The sequence below is a fragment of the Portunus trituberculatus genome, chromosome 25 (assembly GCF_017591435.1).
Source record: "Portunus trituberculatus isolate SZX2019 chromosome 25, ASM1759143v1, whole genome shotgun sequence".
Classification (NCBI taxonomy): domain Eukaryota; kingdom Metazoa; phylum Arthropoda; class Malacostraca; order Decapoda; family Portunidae; genus Portunus; species Portunus trituberculatus.
The window spans coordinates 8,305,849-8,328,765 of NC_059279.1; the positions used below are offsets into that span (position 1 = coordinate 8,305,849).

General features: G+C 48.4%; 2 protein-coding genes across 3 annotated transcripts in view; both read left to right on the forward strand.

Moving 5' to 3' along the window:
- LOC123508646 (serine-rich adhesin for platelets-like) overlaps positions 1-22,917 on the forward strand; it is a 66,740-nt gene that overhangs the window by 38,358 nt on the left and 5,465 nt on the right. The window contains exon 12 of the mRNA XM_045262490.1: positions 1,743-1,848. Coding sequence (XP_045118425.1) covers positions 1,743-1,848 — 106 coding nt within the window. The remainder of the gene's footprint in view (positions 1-1,742; positions 1,849-22,917) is intronic.
- LOC123508981 lies at positions 8,450-22,775 on the forward strand. 2 transcript variants are annotated; one of them, XM_045263081.1, is made up of 2 exons: positions 8,450-9,873; positions 22,647-22,775. In XM_045263081.1, the coding sequence occupies exons 1-2, from the start codon at positions 9,522-9,524 to the stop codon at positions 22,655-22,657; spliced, it is 363 nt and encodes a 120-aa protein (XP_045119016.1). In that variant the 5' UTR covers positions 8,450-9,521; the 3' UTR covers positions 22,658-22,775. The 2 variants fall into 2 exon arrangements, with proteins under 2 accessions (XP_045119016.1, XP_045119015.1); XM_045263080.1 differs by lacking the exon at positions 22,647-22,775 and adding an exon at positions 11,599-11,735 and having other exon boundaries at positions 8,467-9,873.

Consider the following 22,917-nt stretch of genomic DNA (forward strand, 5'->3'; position numbering starts at 1 on the left):
TGACAGGATGCCGGAGTTCAGCCTATACGCGTTTCATACACGTCCAATTTAGAGGTTGTGGCTTATTACCACAGAAAACAGTATTCTATGACATACGGTAATCACCACAGAAACTTAATACGGCGTATTATATTAATTTGGTATCATCAATCGAATATATTACTAAGTAGGAAATTCCTTTTAGGTATCGGAAGTATCGGCATAAAAAACCCGATACTGATACCAATACCGATACCCAAAAAATGGGCCGATACCGCCGATTCCGATACCGATACTGATGCATCGGTACATCTCTAATATTGATGGCATATTGGAGTGCATTACTGAATAATTAGTGGCCATATTAATGTGTAGTTTATTACTGATCAAAACACTTGAGGGAAAGTAGGATCAGATGCTGCCAGACTGATATGAGGGAGAGGGTGAGAGTTTACTGTGAGTGTGAGGGTTGAGAAGAGTTAGGTTGAAGTAGTTCAGAAAAGTTGAGGATTAATATCAGAATAGATTTTGTGGTTATTAGAGGAATTCTCAATGAAATGTGGTTCAGAAATAATTCACATATAGGGATGCTGCATCTTGTTAGGGGATGCAAGAATACGTATTATCTTAAAATGAAGAAAATGGGATATCGTGAATACTAAAGTTCACCATGAAGTTGTAACAGTTTCTTTGGCTTGAGGTGAGACTATTTTCTATGCTGGAGAGAGAGTTGCGGCCTTGACCCGCAGAGCAACGCCTAGCCTCCTCTTCCTGTGTGCTGTGCATGTGTTTAGTGCACTCCTGCTCCTACTTACAAGAACAAAGACATTTATTTCATTAATTGTCACTGCATTTATCATTAATAGTTGCTAATAAAAGATGACAACACAAAGATTAAGTCTTAAGACACCAACACAGCTCCTTGTTGCAGCCACGACTAGTAGAGAAGCGAGTGAAAGGCGCTGGACGAGTCATAAGGCAAGGAGGCCTCGTTACATACGCGGAAAGTGTTGCCATTCAAGGCGGCCTTAATAAACTCAAATGCCAGAATTTACTCCAGCTCATCCATCTCCCCTGACACCAAATTGTTCTTTGATAATTTATATACCATGGTTTTCCTCCACGTAAAAGAAGAATTTTAGTTGCCGGAAGGGGAAAGATAGTTAGTGGCAGGCTAGGAGGAAAAAAGTAATTGGTGACAGGCAGGAAGTGTGGCAATGCAGGGGTCCATTGTACGCAGGGAGGGAGTATTCGCGGCGGTAGCTTGTCAGTTGTCGGAAATGAGGCATTGGTGAGTGTGGTGACTTGGTGAGGTCGTAGCGAGGCAGGAGTGTGAGGTTGTGAGTGCTGGGAGTGAGTGTTTGGGACTTAAACCGCGGAGGTGGCAGAAAATCGTCCTTGAGGAGCTACATGTTGGGAGTGGTGACTAGAGTCACTAGACCCGTCACCCGCCAGTCATTCCCCATCTGTCAGTAATGGAGTGCGGGGTGCCTTCTGCTGTTCCTTGAGACTTAAACCACATGTCTTACTTCTGTAGACTGAAACCAAGCGAATGACTTCCTGAAACCTTATGAAAGCGAAACATTGCAAAATTACTTATACTTTCTCAACGTATTAAGCAACGATACTTAATACTAATAATACTAATCACCTGTAACACTCGGGATTGCAGTGTAAACCATAGCTAGCGAGGTCTTATGGCGGCAAAGACCTGTAGGAGTAATGTGGAGGATTCTGTAGCGTCGCCTTGTGTCCCTCGGCAGGCGGAGATCGTGGCCACTACTGAGACCAACATCAGGTGCCTCATGGACATTCTGCCACATCTGGAGATGGACGGATCACTGGAGCCCGAACTGGAGGAGGTGCAGAGTAAGTACCAGCCCCTGTCCTGCTCTCTGCGGCTCCTATACTCTCTCTCTCTCTCTCTCTCTCTCTCTCTCTCTCTCTCTCTCTCTCTCTCTCTCTCTCTCTCAGGAGCTGTGGTCTGTTTGCATGATACGTGTAAGTTTGTGCGGATGTAAGCTTATGCGCATCGACTGCTACACACACACACACACACACACACACACAGCTGCTCCCACGCATGAACTGGTCTGGTTTATTTTTATTATTACTGTGCAGGTAAGTCTGGTTTTGCTGCACTATTTGTGGCGTCGGATAGCCAGCTAAGTGGAGCGAGAGGTCACGTGGGTGTAGCGGTGCCTTGCGGGCTGATCCTGTTTGGGTATTCTTTTCCTTCTTATGAATGCGAGCGTGGCGAAGCTAATTTTAAAAGCATCAGTTGTAAGCTCATATTTTGAAACAAGCCCATTTTCAAGGATTATCTTCCAAGCTGACTGAGATTTAAGTGAGGTTCTGGAGTGTTTTCCCTTATTGATGGTGTAGAATCCATATTGAATTACCATAACAAGAATAAACACTCCTTTCAACACCATATTACCGTTCACCGCAGACTGCTGAAAGTGTCTAGATGAAGCAATGAAATGTTTAAGAATGTAGTCTGTACGTCGATGGTTTTCTTATTTTCATTATTTAATTTTTTTTTTTTTTCGGTTTAGTGCGTGGAGTTTATGTGCGTACTAGTACCACTGTAGGGAAATTGAAGCATACAGTGCACACCTGATTCATTATCAGGTGCGTGAAGTGAAGCACTTGAGCTCCTTGTGCATGTGGCGTAACGCGGAACAAACTGAGGTAAGGTTCTCGTTAACGTAACCGGCCGAAAGACCTAAGTGGTGCTTCAAAATGACGTGCCTTCATATCCTGCTCGTGTGTTTTAAGAAAATAGCGGGAATGATACGAGTAAATATATTTCTTAAAGCAAGAAATGAAAGTTCTTCCTAACTTTTTTTTTTTTTAGGTCGCACGCGTAACTTAAACCAGCTTTCAGTACCGGTTCATTTATCCGCTTGTTTGTCGCCTCCTCGCGTCACAAGCGCCTGCCAGCACTGATCCACCTTGCGGCTCTCTCTGATCCCTGGCAAGGACAACACGCAGGAAGTTCACGTTACACACAGGTCGAGACTTCCCCTTGCCACGTGTAATCTGGGATGGTGCGTAAGGGCAGGAACCCTTCTAAGGGCCTTGGCACCCTTCTGCAGCCATCGGCAGGGCTTCCCTACGCGAGGGTGGCCTGTGCATTACCGCGCCTTGGTTCAGTGACAGATTGGTCGTGCGAGGCTGGGTGTTGCTTCTCCGGCCTGGCGATGACTTGGCTATTGTTTTGAATATTTTAATGATGAAGTGTTGCGCGGCGTGAGTGTTTTATTATTGACGTGTTATAATGATTGCCTTGTCCTGCCTTGCCGTACCACGCTGGCCAGGAACCTTCATGGAGTGAGTGTGAGGGGTTAACGCAGCGCCAGGTTGTAAAGGCTGATTGACAGTATTCGTGACATGTTGCTACTGAGACAATTGAAACAACTATTATGTTTGACTGATTATAAATAAACCAGTGCTAACCTTCAGCAATACAAATACTAATTATTTATAAAACTGAATATTTAAACCAACGGAAGATTTTAAAACTGAAACTAGTAAAAAAAAGACCAAGATAACAATACCAGATCAAATTAATCTCTAGGAACACAAAATACAACCTGTAATGCTGACCAAAGCTACACACACACCCCTGATGGCGGGAAATGGAAGTGAGCGCCGCGTGATCCCCGTTAGCAGGTTCTGTGCAAAGGGCAGTAGGGCTGCTTCGAAACCCACGTAAATTAGAATGATGGATCGAGTCCGCTGCACCTGACCCCGTGGGAGGGTGACCCGGGGGCGGCATTCCAGTGGTCGCCATGGGAATCAGAACCTGTAACATCGTAAGGGACTCCCGGCTGCTTCTCGACGGTGAGTAGCGGTGCTGAGTGCTGAGGCTCTTATTGAAAAAATGCTTTGCTGTCTCACGTCGACTATTTTTAGAGACCATATAAATTATTAAGCCGGTTTTGTAGAGTTTTGCTCATGTTTGATAGAATAAAAATCTAATTAATCTACCACTAAAATCTTAAAAATACTAAAAAAAAAAAAGTGTAATTTCTATTTGAACCTTTTATATGGAGGTGTGACGGAGAAAGGTTTCATAACAAGGTCTTGAGTGCTGAGCTACAAGGAGAAATACTGAGCCTATGTGTTGCTACCAAACTACGTGTATAACTTGTATGAGGATGTGGCAGGTTCTTATGCACGTATAAGTAAGATCTATATATTGCCTGTCTTAGTGAGTATTAAGGATCTTGGCAATACATACAGGTTAGGTTTTATCCTGCCTGTAAATCATCTTTCCTCCCCTCACTGTTACCTGCAAGTGAAGTGATACCGGTGATACGGACCCAAAAATAAGCAAGAGTTGACGTCATGTTTTATTTATTCATATTCTTAGGTTGTTTATCTGATGTCATGCTCGTATTTGCTGTTGGAACTGATGCCAAACCACCTTTCTCCTTCCCTGCACCATCTTCACTACCATTGCCGTAAATTTATTTTTGCCAACACCGTGATGAGGAAAATTGAATAGCAACACTTTCTTAACAAAAAAAAAAAAAGACTTTCTTCATACCAAAATTGATTGAGCGATGAATATGAAATACAAAGGACAGACACTTCATCCTTCACTAAATGACTTTGTGTACCAGTGAGCGTGGTTATGTAAGCCTGACGGGGCTACTAGGTAAGACTACACCCTGAGAGAGAGAGAGAGAGAGAGAGAGAGAGAGAACCGTCTTGAGGATAGCGGGGAAAGGTGCCATGTCTGGGTGTCAACCAAGAACCAGCGACGTGTCTGGGAATGTGATCCGCGGCTAACCAGTTACTGCTTGTCATTGCTACAGTTCAGCTCTCCTCAGCCAAGCCTGGCGCGGTGGAGCCACTAATGCCTTCTTAGTCGTACCCGTAATTAATATCGTGTTGTAACTAAAAGCTAAACATGGCATTTGAGTTGCGTCTTTATTAAGTAGAAGCTGGTAGTTGGTCGAGGCATCACGTCACTGTACCAGGAGAGGAAAGGGGGAAGGTGAAGCGTTGTGTTACGTCAGGCACGTGGGATGTGGGTGTGGGCGTGCGACAGGTGGGCGGGCGACTGCTGACCGGATGGTAACACACCTGCATTCACCTATTTTTGCGTCACCGCTATTAATGCTACCTGCTGCCCCGCCCTTCCTGCCGTGCAACCTCCCCTATGCCCTCCCTTGCCCCGAAGCTCCAATAGACACCACCCGTGGTCCTCCACCCATGGCATCTCGTCTCCGTCCCCTCCCCACACATGTGACTGCCAGACGCCCTACCTTTCTCCATTAAACCGGTCTTAGGGAGGGGAGGCGTAGGAAGCAAAAGCAGTGAGGTAATTTATTCAGATACTCCTCCACACCTCTTCCGTCACCGCCGTCAGCTAGCCAAGGTCACAGATTCGCTTCATTGCGTTTTGTCGCTATGATGAGGTGAAGGAGTCCTTCGCTGACCTCCTTCCGTTGTGCCTAGTACTCATAGAAGGTGACTTGTGCATTGACATTCATAGTGAACCTGGGCTTAATCCGGAACAAGGTCAGCAACTCTCACTGAGGCATAAACTGGATACTACTACCTCTCATTTCGTGCCTGCTTAGGTACCTTCTGCCTGACGTCTGAAACCAAGAGCTTTTCGTATTTATTAATGCTCACAGACTGTATTGTATAGCGAGACATGACCTGGTACAGGTCTCATAGTAGAAACTGGTATGTACTTAACACCGTTCACCTCTCATTCCGTACCTGACTAGCTGCTTTCTCTTTCCTAGCTTCTAAATACAAGTGTGTGTCATCTTTATCAATACTAGGCTGTACAGTGAGCCATTAATATATTGGTATATAAAATTTCCAAGGTAGAAATAGCTATATACTTGCCCCGTCCACCGCCACCACTGACTAGCAGCCTTCTCTAAGCGTCAAAAACAAGTGAAACAAGTGTCCTGTTTCTTCATTAATACTCGTAAACAAGACTGTATAGTGAGTTGAGGGAAGGTTACGGGAATGGAGGCAGGTTAGGTAGGTTAGACTACTATCTGGTGTGGTAGAAACAAGGCGGACTGTTACTTGAAACCTTTTACCCTTAATCTGACACGTCGCATTCCAAACTTTTTTCCTCACCCGATACGTTTTAATTAAGTGTTATCTTGTGTAACTAAATGATTCAGTAGCTTTCATAGCAACATTTGACTTTTTACCTTATCATTGGCGAGTTGACAGCTGTAACTTTGTACTCCCTTATCTGTCAGGGAAGAAGTACTGCATGTATATGTCATCAGTGTTAAATCGATTACTGTTAAATGGAAGAAAGTCAGTCATAATTAAGCGAAAGGTATTACAGAATGTCTCGTAGGGTAAACCACTTAGTCAGAGAGAGAGAGAGAGAGAGAGAGAGAGCAGTAACCGCTCACAGTGATGACGTGACTTTTCTCTCCCTCTCTTCCACCCTCCATTACACTCTCTCTCTCTCTCTCTCTCTCTCTCTCTCTCTCTCTCTCTCTCTCTCTCTCTCTCTCTCTCTCACTTACATCATAGCTTTCCTTGTGTCGGGGATTTTCTTTACAAAAAGCCTTACCGCGTCAATAAGGCTGGAGGGGAGAGAGAAGGGAAGCCAGAGCGAGTGTCTAACACTTGCCCACCTGCCCCACACCTGTGCTAGGACGCTGTCGAGGCTGCACACACACTCACTGCTACTCCTGCATTAATTCACAGTGGCATGTGTTTCTCTTGTGTGTTCTTTGGTATGTTTTAAGACACGTATTTCCTCGTACACTCGTCATTTTTCTCACTGGATGCGTGGTGGTGATGGTGGTGGTGGTGGTGGTCGAGACGCTATAATGGAGGTGGATCAATATTGGTGGAGTTTCTGCAACACCAGGTATTTACATGCAGACTGGCCAGTCCACCGCTGCCGCCAGGTACATCACGCCGCCCCGGGACGCCCTCAGCCTTCTGGTCTCGTCCTCCCACTTTCTCCCTTACCCTCCCTCCTCTTCCCCTTCCCCGTGACCCAGGATAAGGTTACCGTTCACGTCGGTTTTAGCCACAGCTGTGCCTCCTCCCCACCCCACCATCGATGCAGTTAGACTTACTCCCCAGACACAGCAGTCAGCAGTGCGGTGGACTCAGCCGCAGTTCACCGAGCCGCACGCATCGCTGTTTGTGAAGGGTGTGGTGTTGCAGTGTGTCCTTAAATACGTGTCAGTGCTAAGGCAAACACTGAAGGATGTCAGACGTGTGTGTAATATCCGGTAGTACCTCGCGGAATAAGGCTGCCATTCTTCGGTCTGGTTTGCTCCCATCGCATCCCATCTTCCCCCTTCCCGCCCCCTTGTCCCGTCCCACATGGCAACGTGGAGAGCCGAGGGCAGGCGTGTGGTGGGGTGGGCACTGGACTCCCACGGCCACCAAGACCTGCCTTAGATCGTCAGACACTTCAGTGGGTGAGGAGCAGCGGCAACCCTCGCACTCCCCTCTCCTGTGTGTGACTGACGCGCGTAGGTTGTGAACTTGTGACTTCACCTCCAAATTGTGAAGTGTTTCCATCCCGCCAGCTCACCACGCCCTTGAATGTATCAGTGCCAGCGTGCTGACCTCTTAGGAGTGGCGGGCTCGTGTGGAGAATTTTGAGAAACTTGAACTTCGAGAAAATTGAAACTACGTGTGGTTTTTCAATATGCTAGGGAAATAAGCCGGAACACAGAGCTGCGATGAGACTCGGCAGGGGAAACAGAAGGGCGGGACAGTGAGCATCAGGCTGTGAGTTGTGAGGAACTGACCGAATCTCAGGGCAGGTGTTAGTTTCTCAGACTCGTGGTGGTGGTGTAGTAGTGTGTTCTTATCAAACCATATTACCACATAACTGATTAGACAGTAGGTAAACAGTACATGGAACATTCATAGGGGCGTGTATACCGACGACTTAGAAAATGTATTCTATCTGAGAGTGATGAAGAGAGAGATATTTAGAATGAAGGGCGCCGCCTCAGAACCAAACAGGAAGAGGGAGGGTGTGTTTACCTGACGTCCCCTTACGCCCGTAGGACTAAAATTAGCACTCAGCTGAACTCTTCATGGGGTGCGTCCATATATACCTGTCTTATCACCATGACTTGGCCAGACTACCTTACCCGTGAACTCAGTAATAGAGGCCCCCGTAAATAGTCAAACATGAATGTTATTTGAGTTACTCATTGCCTTTCCTTGCTGCATATCAGTGAATTTATGGATGACATTGTTAATAAGTGTTGTAGGTGAGTTTTGATGGGTAGAGTGATGGCAACAATAATGGCAGCATATAGTGAGTAGCGGTGGTGTGTACCGCGTCACCAGCCATGTTTTTGTGAGCGCGTCGAGACACGTGTGTGAGATGCTGAGTACCACAAGGGAATGGGAAAGGGTTGCCAGAACTCAAGTGCACCAAACAGTCTTCCTTTGCTGTACCTGTCTTATCACCATGACTTGGCCAGACTACCTTACCCGTGAACTCAGTAATAGAGGCCCCCGTAAATAGTCAAACATGAATGTTATTTGAGTTACTCATTGCCTTTCCTTGCTGCATATCAGTGAATTTATGGATGACATTGTTAATAAGTGTTGTAGGTGAGTTTTGATGGGTAGAGTGATGGCAACAATAATGGCAGCATATAGTGAGTAGCGGTGGTGTGTACCGCGTCACCAGCCATGTTTTTGTGAGCGCGTCGAGACACGTGTGTGAGATGCTGAGTACCACAAGGGAATGGGAAAGGGTTGCCAGAACTCAAGTGCACCAAACAGTCTTCCTTTGCTGTTCCTTTACGTTGTCTGCAACACCAAGGAAGTTGCGCCTTGCTGACCCTGGGTTGCCTCCACAACATACACGTGGCCACTTGGTCTGCCGCCTGCATTTCGCGAAACGCTACTTACAAAAAATGTCGTAGTGTTGAGGCGGATTCCGTAGTAGCGGGGCCTGTGTGAGTCACGCGTCGCCAGGGAGCGAGGAACTAGTTAGATGTAAGGCAGAGGCCGTGACAAGCCCTGCTCCCGCAAGATTATCCTGGAGAAGGGTGCCAACCGTGACGGCGTCGTCTTGGCCAAGCCAGGCTTATCCTCACCCGTGACCAGTGTTTATATATCTTGATTATTTTGACCCAATGACGAATTTCAACGTCCTTGTTTTCGTAAGAGTAGACAGGAGGAAACATACGGAGTATGAGAATACCTTTGATCGCCTTTTACAGTCATAAGTTAACACAGTGCCTCGTGCCGTGCCAGCAGTGGAACGTGATGCACAGTGCCTGGCCAGGAATGCACTGAGGAAAGGAGCGGTGGTGTGGCGAGACCACGGGCAGGCCCGGATGCCGCTGATTAACGCTAACGAGCTAAATTTAGAAATGATCTCCATCACTGGATTTCATAAGAGAACATCTCTCCGCGTTATGAATGACAACTACATAAGTACAACGCGAGGCAGCGTAACCGAACACACACGGGCAACATCAGTTCAGTTGGCACCCTTGTGGGCCCCGATGACGTCAGCCCGGGGTGCGAGGCAAGAATGAGGCATGTGCCAACTGCGCGATATCTCTCAAACGCTGTACAAACACCCTAAGTTATTATTCCCGCACCTACACATCACCCCCCAGCAGCACACTGAGGGCAAGGCAGCACTCAGTGCCCACCACAGCACCACAGGGAGGGAAAACGAGACTCCAAGCGTCGCTCCACAAATAGAGTGGCAGCCCGACCCCCTCCGCACCCCCCAGGCAGCCCCGCCAGCGTTTGAATCCTCAGTTGAGCTTCGAGCAGACTTAAGTGTGGTGTCTGCGCTGCCTGGCCCGCCCAGCACCACTGTCTTGTGCCAGTGTAGTGTTCTCGCATCGTATCCTGTGTCTGTCTACGCACCACATTGCCTCCGTGAGCACACTATAGCTACGTAAACGTGGCGTGGATGTCTTGGGTGGAAAGAAGCAGTGATGTGTGATGTCCTTGGGTTTCGCCACCCAACCAACTTGAGGAGGCTGATGAGGCGGTGCTGGAGGCCATGGCACTGCTAGGGGTGATGCCTCCCAAAACAAGCCTGGCCCTGCCTCCCGCTCCGCCTCTTGGCACTCAAATAACCCCGTGATGTCGCTCAGTTTTTCGAGTACCACCGATAGGTGAACGGTGCTTTGCTTTGCTGCACCTGTAACTTTCTGATACCAGTGTCAGAAGAGTGAGTGTCGTGCACTGAACGTGTGGAGGTAAATGGATCAAGCGTTTAGACGGAAGACATTTTATTATTGTACACCACTGGTGTGTGGCCTGAGCAGTGTGTGTCCGTGCTAGCAGTGGAGCGCTTGCATTAGAAACCAGTTAGTGTTCCCACGTAACTACACAGTTAAAAGTACACGAACGTATCCAAGCCAGTGTCCGTGAGGCGCCTTGAGTTAAGGAAAGTTGGACGCGGGTGACGGGCGGGGCAGAAATGTGATTCATGAGACTGCATAAAGATTCTCTTCCCGCCCTTCCCGCCAGCCAACACACGTGTCTTGGAGAGTGCCGACGTTGCCTTCCCTCACTGTATCTTATGCATGACTTAACCTCCCTTATACTCTGCAACGCCTCATCTCGCACCTCCCTCAGCACACACACATCACTTCATTCTTTCCTCTCCACCTCATGCTCTTTCTCTCAAGTATTCAGCCTCACCATACTTCCCCGCAGCCCGACTGGCGTCCCCTCTGACATCCTACTCGGGTTGGTGGTGAAGTAACTTAACCCTGCCCATTATTCTACCGGACACGTGGACAGAGCCGTACCTCCTTCTCCTTTTTTTTTTCTTCCTCTTCTGAGCTGAGGAATTTTAGTTTCTATATTAAGGGGTGAAAGAAATCTTTCTTCTTTGCGCGTCATTTGCTTACTCAACTTCCATTCTTTCCATCCTTCCGTTCCTTCTCCTTCCCCAGCTTCCCATCTTCTCCCCCCTAATCTTTTCCCTTCCCTTCAACATCCGTGGCCTCTCCACCCACGTGTTGCCTCCCTCCCACCCTCCTGCGCAGCTCCAGGACGTGTGATGTCATTGGGGAGGGTGAAGGCCTTAGGGGACGCCACCTGGGGGGGGGGGTCTGCTGTGTTGTTGTCATAGTCTCGTGCTCATTTCCACATCTTGCTTGCCGTGTAACTTGACGCTTGCTTCTTTCCATTGGTTTGTTTACTTTTTTTTAACGGTCATTTCTTTTGTTCTTGCGCTTCTACGTTATATAATAGATTTCTTTTCCTTTCTGAATCCTCCTGCTCTTCTTCCTCCTCCTCCTCGTCTTCTTCTTCTTTTTCTTCTTCTTCTTCTTCTTCTTCTTCTTCTTCTTCTTCTTCTTCTTCTTCTTCTTCTTCTTCTTTTGCCACAGTATATCTGCGCGCCAGCTGATCTTTATTCAGGAAATACCGGTGATTAATTATTATGTTGACTCTCCATTTGTCACAGTCGTTCCTTTCCTTCTCTATTTACCTTTTTTCTCTCCTCCCGCGCAACCCACGTATTGCAACAAACATCAACACTCATCCACTTGCCGCAGCACGGACACCCCTGAACAGGACGCTCGCTCTTACACACACTTGAGACTGCAACAGGGAAAGATTTCACACCTATTTTTCTCTCTCTAGGTGTTGCAGGGCAGATCTTGAATTCTTTTTACCTGTGAAGAATTGAAGTGAAGTGATATTAGAGAACTTATTAAACATCGTGACGCACATGAAAGACGGTTCTGCTTCTCGTCTTGACGGTTCTCTATAAAGCTAATCATTGTGCGTCGCCGTGATGGGACCGAGGCGGGAAAAGATGCGTGAATTCCGGCGGCAGGGCGATCCAACCTTCCCGCCCGCCGTCAAGTCTCGTCCCTCGAAGCCTCCCCCTCCCCGTCCCTCTGAGCCTCCTCCCGCCATCCCCAGTGAACCTTCTGGCACCCCCCAAAAAGAGTCTCTTGCCATTTCTGATCTCACACCCACACGCCCTCCTGAAGGAGTTCTCAAAGGGCACAAAGGCCGCAGAAAAAGGAAAAACAAGAAAGACCTTCGTGTGTCCTTTGACCTGGAGAACACCCAGGAGAGGATATTGCCTTTGGGGGAGGAGGAGGCGGTGGTTGAGTGTTGGGAAGACCTTAGTGACGGGGACGCTTGGAGTTCTGGCGCGCCCCAGGGCTGTGATGACTCTAGTGACGGTCGTGATGAGTCCCTGGGTGCGGGGAGCGGAGCCCAACAACTGAGCGAAATGGCTGAGTCAGTGGAGGGCTTCACCTACTTCGGCGTCAGCTATTCAGATGACAAGCAAGAGGAGGACGAGAGCTTTAACCTGCTGGAGTGTTACCCCAGCGCCGATTTGAGTCACAGTGGTGAAGTGACTCACGCTCATCAGAGTGGACAGGTAACTGACTTAGATGTCATGAAGGCCCCGGTCGATACCAGTCTAGACACAGAACTGACTGGTATAAAGTATCCCGAAGAACTGACTGAGAGTCCTCGTGAAGGAGTCACTGACGTGAGTCACGCAGATAAAGTGAATGAGATGAGACACATAGAGGGACTGATTGATGTCAGCCACCCAGATGAAATGAATGATGTGAGTGTAATGTCATTAGAAGTAAGTCAAGATCAACTCAACTACAGTGAAGAAGTGACTGACATTAGCAATCTGGAACGGCTGGATAACGCCACTAACGTTCTTGAATTGCAGGGTGAAATTGGTAATGAAGAATTACCAACTGATGTTAAGGTTTCTGATGAAGTGAGTAGCACGAGTCAGTTGGAAGGACTGGTTGACATCCATCTTGAAGGTTTGACTGACGTGACTTTTCCAGAGGAATTGAGCGACCCGAGTCAACTTGAAGAAATTTCTCGCTCAACAGAATTAGGTAGTCTGTGTCATCCTGAAGGAGTTACTGACGTTAGTCATCCAGAGGAAATAATTGATATGAGCCACTCAGAGAATGCGTCTGAAATGAGTCATTTTGAGCAACCAAGTGACTTCAGTAATTCGAAAGAAAGTGACGTGAGTGAACTTAAAACACATACTGAAGCTACTTACTCAGATACAGTGGATGACAATAATCTTCATTTAATTGATACAAGTCACGGTGAAGGGAACAACAGCGAAGTACCAGCAAGCGTGAGTCAGCTCGAGAAACTGACAGCTTTGACTTCAGAAGAACTGTATAGTGGCAGCAATAATGAAAAACTGACTGACATAAATCCTGATGACATACTGGCAGTGAGTCTTGACAGAGTGAATGACCAGGCGGCGTTCACTGTGTGTGAAGGAGACTCTCTCTTTGTCGTGAATGACACAAGTATCTCGGCTGTTGAGTCCTTCGAAGAGACGCCTGGTGGTGGTGATAAAGCGTCGTGCTGCTTCCCGACTATCGTGAGTGAGGCTGACCGCCACACTAGCTCTGCCGCAATCCTCACCTGCCGGGATGAAACACCCCTCGTCGCTCCTCCTTCCGCCTTTGACACTGAGATAGACAAGTCAGATGGAGACCTTGAAGACGATGACGACGAATGGGAGACCGAGCCTAGCGGGGAGAGTAACGAGACCAGCGAGAATACATGGGAGGCTATTGAGACCGAAGAAAACACCTGTGCAGGCCAGCACCCCGCTGACGACGGCGGCGAAGACAGCGACAGCTTTATTCCTAATGACGATATTGAAGCTGTGTTAATGGCGTTGATTGAAGACCAGGAGAAGACCCTGCCGCCACCTGCCCCTTACGTTTCCGAAATTGCAGCACAGGAGGAGAAACACACGCAGGCCGCCACACAGTCTCTGAAGGAAGAGAAAGGGTCAGAGAGGGAGGCGTCTCCTGAGGTTAGTATCGGTTATGAATGTCGGGACAGAAAGTCGACTTTTTATGCATCAGAAACTGAATCTGAAGGAGAGCTCGTGCCCTGTGAGGACAAATGTGTGGGCACCACAGACCACAGCGATGAGGACTTGGGTTTGTCGGGCCGAGAGAATATGCCGTGCGAGGACGGGGTCAGCCAGAACACGATGAACAAGTGCCAAGAAAAGGACCTAAGTTTGGATACGAGCAAACAATATACCTTGGCGGCGCCTGAGGTGCAGGTAGGCGGCTCATCTCCGTCACCCGAGATTCCAGAGGTTCCTGAGGAAGGAAAATGTATGGGCAACTCAGAAAGTGCTAAAGAAAAAGACAAGATCAGCGGTAAAAAGATTGTCAAAAAGAAAGGCAAGAAAAATAAGCGAGATGTGAAGGTAGAGCCTGTTGCCATTCCCCCTGATGTAACAGAGAGGCCCAAACTCGTGCGTGGCAGAGCTTGGAAGGAGAAAAAGGAGAGAGTAAGTACTCACCGGATGGCATTGCTAAATCTCTCCTTCGGTAAAGAAATTTGTGAACCTGAAATTGTGGAAGGTACGTCTAACCTTCTTACAGAGACTTACACAGAGACGACCCTTCTAACCCCGACGAGGTGCCCCTTGGGTACCACAGTGTTCACTGAGATGCCGTGCACCGCCTGCTCCTCAGTGTCAGGGGAGTTTAGTGAGCCAGACAGCCTGCATGATAACTGCAAGTGTACAGAACAGCAACTTGAAGATGGTGGGCTGGTAGCGCTAGTGGCGGAAGTGAAGACATGCAAGGAAGCCCCAAAGTCTCCTCCAGTGCTTGTTTCGAGCCTTTCCCCTCCTACCGTGATGGTGCAGGTGACTGGTGCCAGCGACGAGGAAGACTGCCGCACATTTGAAGTTCCTTCACCATCTGAAGACACAAACGAGTTCTTCATCGTTAAGACTCAGACTGTCGCGTCTCCCTCTCAGGTTCTGAAGGAATATGTGGAAGACACAGAATCGGAAGACGATGCGAAACTTCAAGAAGAGGAAGACAGTAAAGCAGACGTTTCCTCTCAAGGAATTCCCGTCATTACCTGCGACTCGGCCCCGACAAGCGAGAACTCTTGTAATAAACCTGAGCAAAACGAGGATTCCATTTATATTGATGCTGATGGTACTTATTGCTCAGACATTATAAGTGACTCATTCGATTATGAAAAGTCGTTCCCTAACGTGTTGGGCACTCAGCAGCTGATATACTCGTATGACTCGGGTCCTGATTCAGACGTGGAATCAGGTCAGGGAAGCATTGGAAGTGGAGGCCAAATTCTTGACCTTGAGGAGAGTGACTTGAAAACTAACCTTGAAAAGGATGGCGAAGGCGATAGAATGTATTCCTCTGGCTGGGGAAAAATTATTTACGAAGGTCCTTGTTTATGTGGGGAGACTGAAGCCACGAGTGAACAACGGACTCCCCCGGCAAGGCAGGGGGGTGGTGGTGGGACGGGTGTGTCTGGCGCCGAGGAGCAGCTCTGTGTTCGGGAGGTGTGGGTTAGTGACGCTGCTGATGTCGTGGTAGGTGATGGTAAAGAGGCAAGGGAGGAAGACACAGGTAGTGAACTCCGGCCGGATGTCATGGGGAGCAACCAAGAAGACCAGGGCGCCGAGAGTGTGGGCAATGCCAAGGACATAAGGCTGAGGATAAATGAAATTGTGGGTGCGCGCTTGCTGCGTGACCGAGGGCGTGGTGCAAGCCCCGGCGTGAGAGAAGAGGGCGGGGCACGTGAGGAACAGCTTGGTGGTCGTGAGGAATCGCCTCTACCGGGATCCTCCCCGGCCTCGAGCTCAGGCGTGCAAGGCTCTGACGAAATGTCATTGTCGAGGTCACGTTCGCGGTCCCCCTCGCGGGAGGAGTCCGTCTCCCCGGGGTGCAGTCCTCGCAGCGTGCCGGAGAGCCCCGCGGAGCCCCGCCCCGGTCACTCACCACAGCAGGATAGGTATGAGCGCGAGGCACTGGAGAGTCTGCGGGCTCTCAGGTTTGAAGGCAACATCGAGACTAGTCCAGAGAAAACCGTCCCTGTGGACTGCAGCTTCAGGACGTTCAGGGACATGTATCAGATTAATCCCATTTACCTCACTGACTCGGACGATCATGACGACCTGAACGAGTCAGACACGGTTGTGCCAGTCTCCACCACTCTCGACTACGACCCGGAGAGGTCCATCACCGTTACTAGTAAGTGGCGCCGCGTACTAAGCAGGGACTCTTGCCTTTTATTTATGTAAATTTAATAGTGTAAAAAATTATCACAGTAGTGTTTGCTCAAAGCAAAAACTAAAATTTATATATATATATTTATATGTCTTGTATAAACGTACAGTATATATTCGTGGTACATAATAGAACATTTAATCACTACTACTCCTTCCATTTCTGCCTTTCTCCTTCCTTTCTCTTGTGCTCGCCCTTTGTGGTGGTGGTGGTGGTGGTGGTGTGGTGGTGGGTTATAGGCTGGTCCTCCACCTCAGACTGTTCCCCCGACCCTCCAGAACTCAGACCATCCCCGCCTCTACACGGAACCCACGCCACTAAAAAGGTCCCCAAAGTTACTAAGCTCCTGCGGGAGACCCAAGGTTAGAGTTGCATGCTGAATAGAGAAAGCTCGCTCCTATCCTTCCTCCCCCCATTACCTGAACCCTAACTGGATGTCGTATGTAACTATAGTAACTGCTACGTCCCCTGCATCTTTAACTTCTTTTATTAGAATACTTGTAGACTTGACACATACCTCTTGCACGTTGTTCCTGAATTTTATGGCGCATTACTGCGGGGCCAAGTGGTGGGCAGCGATGGGCAGTGAGCCAAGGTGTGAAAAGCCGCCAGGGTGCCTCTCTCGCCTAGCACAACCTCACTCCATAAAGACTGCGGCACATGGCCCAGCTATTTATGCAGTGACAGCATTTGGTCAAGTATTTACGCTTTCTACTTCACCATCTAGCCTTGCTCTCACCCGCCCGTTTTCTTTTAGTTGACGCTACAATGAAATCATTTTCTCTCGCGAAAAGTCGTTTTCTGCTGTACGTAGAAGATTGAAGAAAACGCTTTCTTTCATGGCAGACTTACTAGTTCCTACATTAGGTGAAGTAGAATGTTTGAGATGCCAGTGCAAAGCGGTGGTGGCCATGAATATGACTATTTATACAAGTGTCAAGACCCACGTGAGTCAGAGTCTCCGACAGGGTTGGCAATCGTGAAATACCACGCGTTCTCTGCCGTCATTTCGTTTCCTTATTTTTTTTATTTTTTTTATTATTAATTTTTTTTTTTTCAAACATTATGATGCCGTACCTTTGTGACATCGTTTGGCATGGGAGAGATGCCTTTGCGTGTTAGGGGTTGTTATAGTGCACAAAGAGACCCACGTGGTAGTAATAGAGACGTCAGAGTTTTTTTATTTATTTATTTATTTTTTTTTTTATACCATGTGGACTATTCACGGGAGTTTATGGGCTAAAGGAGATACTTTTTGGGGTACCTCCTATCTCAAAGCCCATCCGCTAGGAAACCGTTGCTCCGAGTGAGGAAGCCCAACCTACACTCGGACCGTGGACAGGATTCGAACCCGTGCGCTTGAAGACCCCTCGGATCCCAAAGCACGCATGGTTCCACTGTACCACGGCGGCCCCAAGAGTTGGATGAGAACAGCCCGCGTCACGTAGTTTGCCAAAATTATTTGTGGCGATGAAGATAAAGAATGAGCCGTCAGTTCAACACGTGTTGTTGCAATGTTCATACAGAATCATCACTCATACAAATCGTTCTTGATACAGTTTAAGCTTTAGTGAAAGATCTCAGAAAATATAACACAATTAGTATATTTGTCATGTGTTAGAATGTAAAGAATTAGATTAAGAACAAAATGGAGATTGAATGAAAACAATCGAATAATTGACAATGTTGAATGTCCTTTTAAGAAATACCCACTTTTTTTTACGTTACGTTCTGAATAAGAGTTAGTTTGTGAATTCCTGCAGTGTTCCTCACTCCCGCCTGCTTCCCTGACCTGCATGTGCCTGTCGCTTGCATTAGCCGTGATGTCTTAACAATGTGGAGTCTTCACCATAAACCTGACCTATCCCAAGCCTGTAGTGGTTTGTTCATCTCCTGGTGGAGGCGTGTTTGGCGTCGCTCATTGGGGTGTTTTTTCTTGGTTATGCTGCTGTGTTTGTTGCTTGCTGTGTGCTGAGTTATGAAATGTGACACACACACACACACACACACACACACACACACACACACACACACACACACACACACACACACACACACACACACACACCTTTGTGGGTTTTTATTATCATTGTTGTCCATAACGCTTTATGTCTTCGTCTGATTGAGCTATTAAGTCAAGCAGGCACGCGGCGCTAATGTTACATGTTTGCCGTTTTTTTTTTTTTTTTTTTTTTTTTTGGTGGGGTGGCGACGGGGAAACAAGATTGGCAAAGAGAGATAAACGCATAGGTAATTTACGAACCATTAAACTGAACTTTTTGAAATATAAGAGCAGCTTGAGGTGTAGTGAGGAGGAAAGAGTTGTGCTAGTCGCGTGCAGACGTCTGGAATTATTACTGATGGCCTCATTTCCCGGAAGAGAATTCACAGGATCGCTACACCTACGTGGAATCAATAGCCTTGCACTTGTCTGGCTACCGCTGCTTCGACCAGAAGTTACTCAGATTGAGGGACGGGGAATGGAGAACGAAATACGCGGTGGCATGCGAAGGAAAAGTGGAAATGAAAATAATTTAAAATTGAAACATAAGCCAATTTGGACGAGGAGATACAGAGGGACTCAATTATTGGAGAGACATTTGTAAGCATTCATCATTAGTGTTGTAGGCTGGAGGCAGCAGCAGCGGAAGGTGGCGCCACAAGGGGACCAGTGACAGGCTTCCGGGAATGTGCTTATTGTGTGTGTTCGAGACTTTAATTAGATTACTTGACACCTGATCGGACGTCCGAGGGAGTGACTAAGTAGCGTTATGTGACACTGACCACCCTGCCCGTCCCTTTTGCGAGCCTCCCTGCGTTATGTGCAAGTGTGAATGAGGCGAGGCAGCAGGCCAGCACCCTTCGGAAGTCCCAGTTACCAGGCGATTATCGAGTTAATGCGTCATCAAGGGTGTTGTGACTCTGTAGCCACGTTGATGCTAGGCCTGCCCCCGCGCAACCCACACTGACGACAGCCAGGGTGGGCGGCACGGGCGTGGGCGTCCCTCTTTCCGAAACTTAATCTCTGCTGCGCCAACATGTTTTCATGACGTAAATGTCAATGACCTGGCTGGTGCAGTGTGTGGATGTAGGCGGCGGGTGGAGGGCGGGCGGGGCGGATGGCACAACCTCGCGCAGTGCCTCGCGGAGACGGTCACAGCGCGGACCAGCAGTGCGCGGTGCCTGCCAGACCCTCTCCCGGGCGGCCCCATGTTTACAGCAGTGCGTGGCTCGCAGCGTAGCAACCACCCCACTGTTCTGCTCCTCGCCTGGAACATGCAGACGCCGGACGTGCTTCCCGCCTGACTGTATGCAGTGCGCAGTCTTGCAAGCTTACGGCAAAGTGTTTACAGTGTTGTGCGTTGTGTTGTGCTTCGTACTCGTTACTTACGTGTTGCATTATTCACACTCGGAGGGAAGTTTGATGAATGACGAGAGCACATACCACACCCTGAACAAACGACAGACGGGCGCTGCTGAGAAGGCGAAACCCAGCAACAATGACTATAAATGTGTTCATACTGGTAGAATAACTAGAGAAAGAGAGAGAGAGAAAAAAATTTTAGAAGCCGATTAGTGTGCGATGTTGTGAAAGCGTGATTCATACTCGTAATTCAGCGATGAGTACAATGCAGACTATGGAAGATAGATTAATATTATACAGCATGTGAACCTGTTCCTCGCTAGCAGGATGTAGACTCAATCCTTGAACACTATATCAGCTTACACCTGACAACAATAACGAGTGTGTAGGGCCTCGCTTCACGCCATGGCATGTTTCCCGTTGTGCAAGCTGGCGTGGGCGGCGAGGTGTGGGTGAGGGCGTTACGTGACTTGCCCGCAGCTGCCTCTACAAGCCCTAGATGCGCAGTTGACCCTCGAAGTGATAAAAAAGGGAGATGATTATAGGGGAAGGAAATGAGTGGCAAGAAGCATTCATGTCCTGCTTGCCTGGTCATGTTAATAGCCAGGAAGAAAATACTCGCTTGTCATTGTGAGCTTGTCGTTTTGAGTTAGTACACATATGGGGGAGGGAGGAGGAGGGACAAAGGTGTTATGTAACGGGATCGAATTATAGTACAGGTTATGCAATGTGAAACACAAGTCTGGCAGAGACTAGCAGTGAATATTGTAAGGGCGAGGAGCAAGGACAGGAAGCAAACAGCGACAGGGAAATGACGCAAAGCATAAAATAAGGGATGATTATTCTCCCTCGTGTTTCTTCCTCCCTTACCCGTCCTTCCTCCCTCTCTTCTTTTTTCCTCTCCTCTATTCTGTTTCACCTCGAGATGACTTTGTTCCACTTTTCCTTCACCTAATTTAACCTGATTCCTTGTTTCTCCTCCTCCTCCTTATCACGGCGTCGCATGGGAGTCACGTATGCGAGTAACCCCTGACATAAGTCTCCCTCCTTTCTTGAGTTTGAAGCGACGGTCAAGGTCTTCCCTGCTCATGGAAGCCACAGAGGGAGAGAGGTTTAGTACACAGCTTACGAGGCAACGGAAGCCTGAGATGGGTGGAAAGAGAGGTGGCAAGAGCTATCTGGAGTGACTGTTTTTCAGGCCAGGGCGGAGAGGTGGAGCGCGGAAGACTGATAGATGGAAGTGGAAAGTAGACCAGCTCCTTACTCTCTCTCTCTCTCTCTCTCTCTCTCTCTCTCTCTCTCTCTCTCTCTCTCTCTCTCTCTCTCTCTCTCTCTCTCTCTCTCTCTCTCTCTCTCTCTCTGTGTGTGTGTGTGTGTGGCGCCGCAAGCCTGCGCTCACTCGCTATTATCTCCTCAACTCGCGTGTGCTTACGCTGTCTGCTTCACCCAGCTTATCCTGTTTGCGCTATTCTCCCCCTCTTGCACTTGCGTCATGCCAGCCTTGAAGCGGAGCGGCCGGCGTGCGTCAGAACATCGCCAATAGAATCCTAATCTTAAGAGGCAATGATCGTAGATCTCCCTATTCGCTCACACAAACGATACTTTAGTTTCTCCCCGTACATATGTTTTCCCGCCCTTGGATACTGAGCAGATGTGGAAGTTTGGCGTTTATCGTGAAGTCGAAAAGTCACGCAAGATGATTCTTTTTTAGGAGAGGAAAGAATCTTGGGAGGCTGTGCGGATTTTTTTTTTTTTTTTTTTTTTTTTTTAGGGAGATGTTTGGCACCCTGAGTGTGAACCATCTGTGTGTGTGTGTGTGCGTGCGTGCGTGCGTGCGTGCGTGCGGGTGTGCGTGCGCATGTGTGTGTGTGTGTGTGTGCGCGTGTGTATGTGTGTGCGCGTGCGTGCGTGCGTGCATGCGAGTGTGTGTGTGTGTGTGTGTGTGTGTGTGTGTGTGTGTGTGTGTAGAGCAGAGGGAGAGGACGGTTCTGAGCGACATGGAACCGCACAGTGGACGTGGGGAAAGCTGCCGCGTGAGCTGGTAGCGTTGGCCTTCTCGCTCCCGGGCAGATTTCACTCCGCCCTCTTGTGGTCGCTTCGTGCACGCACCACAAGCTCCAGTGACTGTGCAAAGCGTGACAACGTGATCTTTGGGTCGGAGTGTAAAGAAGAACTTTCGTATTAAACTATGAACTCTATCAGAAAGCCTTACAGTGTGCTTTGTCTACTAATAACTCTCAGTGTAGGCGTGACATTTCTCCACAGCCGCTTGTACCGAGCAGCGGGCGTAACATGCATGTGGTTAGGAAGGGAAAGTCGATGGATGATTGGAAAGGCTTGGTAAATATTAACATAATGCAAACCACGCCCTGTGACGCTGTGACGGTGACACAGACAGGTCATGGGGAGCCTGGCAGGTGGCTCTGCGTAGCGAAGGGGTTACTTAGCGCCGTGGGTTCAATGACCGAGGTAAACAAACTGAAAGAGTTCCGCGAAATTATCCGGTAGTGGCTGGATAGAAGACTCCGCCCTTTCCCCCAAGTCCCCTCACCCTTCTCCCTATTTTTCCATTCAACCCCTGCCATATTCACGTGCGGTCCTTGCCCCTTTCTTCACGTGCCCGGTTGCCACATGTCCATCGATCCCTGAGGTTACCTGCTGCCGCGAGTTCATTGCCCCTGCCGCGGCTCTTTCCCTTCCCAAAGAACGCGGGGAAAGTGAGGCGTGCACACTCATGACTTTTTTTCCACATTTTTTTTTTTTTTTTTTTTTTTTTTTTTAGCGTGGAATGAGTAATCTTCCATTCTCTCTCCGTGTTGTTAATATATGATGTACTGTGAGGGCTAACCGGTATTGATCCTCGCGGCAGGGGAAGGGGAGCGGGAAGGGAGAGGTTCAGATATCGACGTGGCCATTCCAGGAGTGCTTCTCTCCCCGTGATGTGAGGGAAAGTGGAGTGGAAGGAGGAGGCAGCGTGTTGCGGCTATTTAGTGCGACCATGGTGTGCTGCAATGGAACTGAGGTGTACGTAGATGTGTTTCTTGCCCCTGCACGTGGTGGCAGTCTTGCATCTCTCGTGTGTTACGTGTTTCTTTTGTTGGCACATGTTTACATACCAGCTGGGGTGTGTGTGTGTTTGTGTATGTGTGTAGGTACTCGGTATTTGTCATTATTACACCCATGTTGTCGTTAGTTAGTGCTGAATGTCACTTGTCTTTACGTGTATTTCATAGGTTTTCAGTGACTGTCTTGCTTCCCATGTGTAGTGTATCCACGTGGTGCCCTTATTGCGTCACAATGCTCTGCTGTGGGAAGGCATGAGGTGAGGTGCTCTCTGTAAACGATCTGCCGTAAGCTTTGCAATGCCTCCTGATAACCGTCTGCGCCTCGTTGACGAAGGATATGAAAGCGACCACTCCAGGAGGAAATTTTACCCTATACTGTGCCGTAAGTGTCAGGCTGCGTGTGGCATGGAGATGCAGCAGTCTGCCCTCAAGCATCTCC

Excerpts from the sequence above, each read along its gene's own strand:
- LOC123508981 (XM_045263080.1), top strand. The coding sequence starts at position 9,522 with ATGTGCCAACTGCGCGATATCTCTCAAACGCTGTACAAACACCCTAAG. Across the intron at positions 9,874-11,598 it reads CTACGCACCACATTGCCTCC|GTGTTGCAGGGCAGATCTTG; the intron begins GTGAGCACACTA and ends TTCTCTCTCTAG.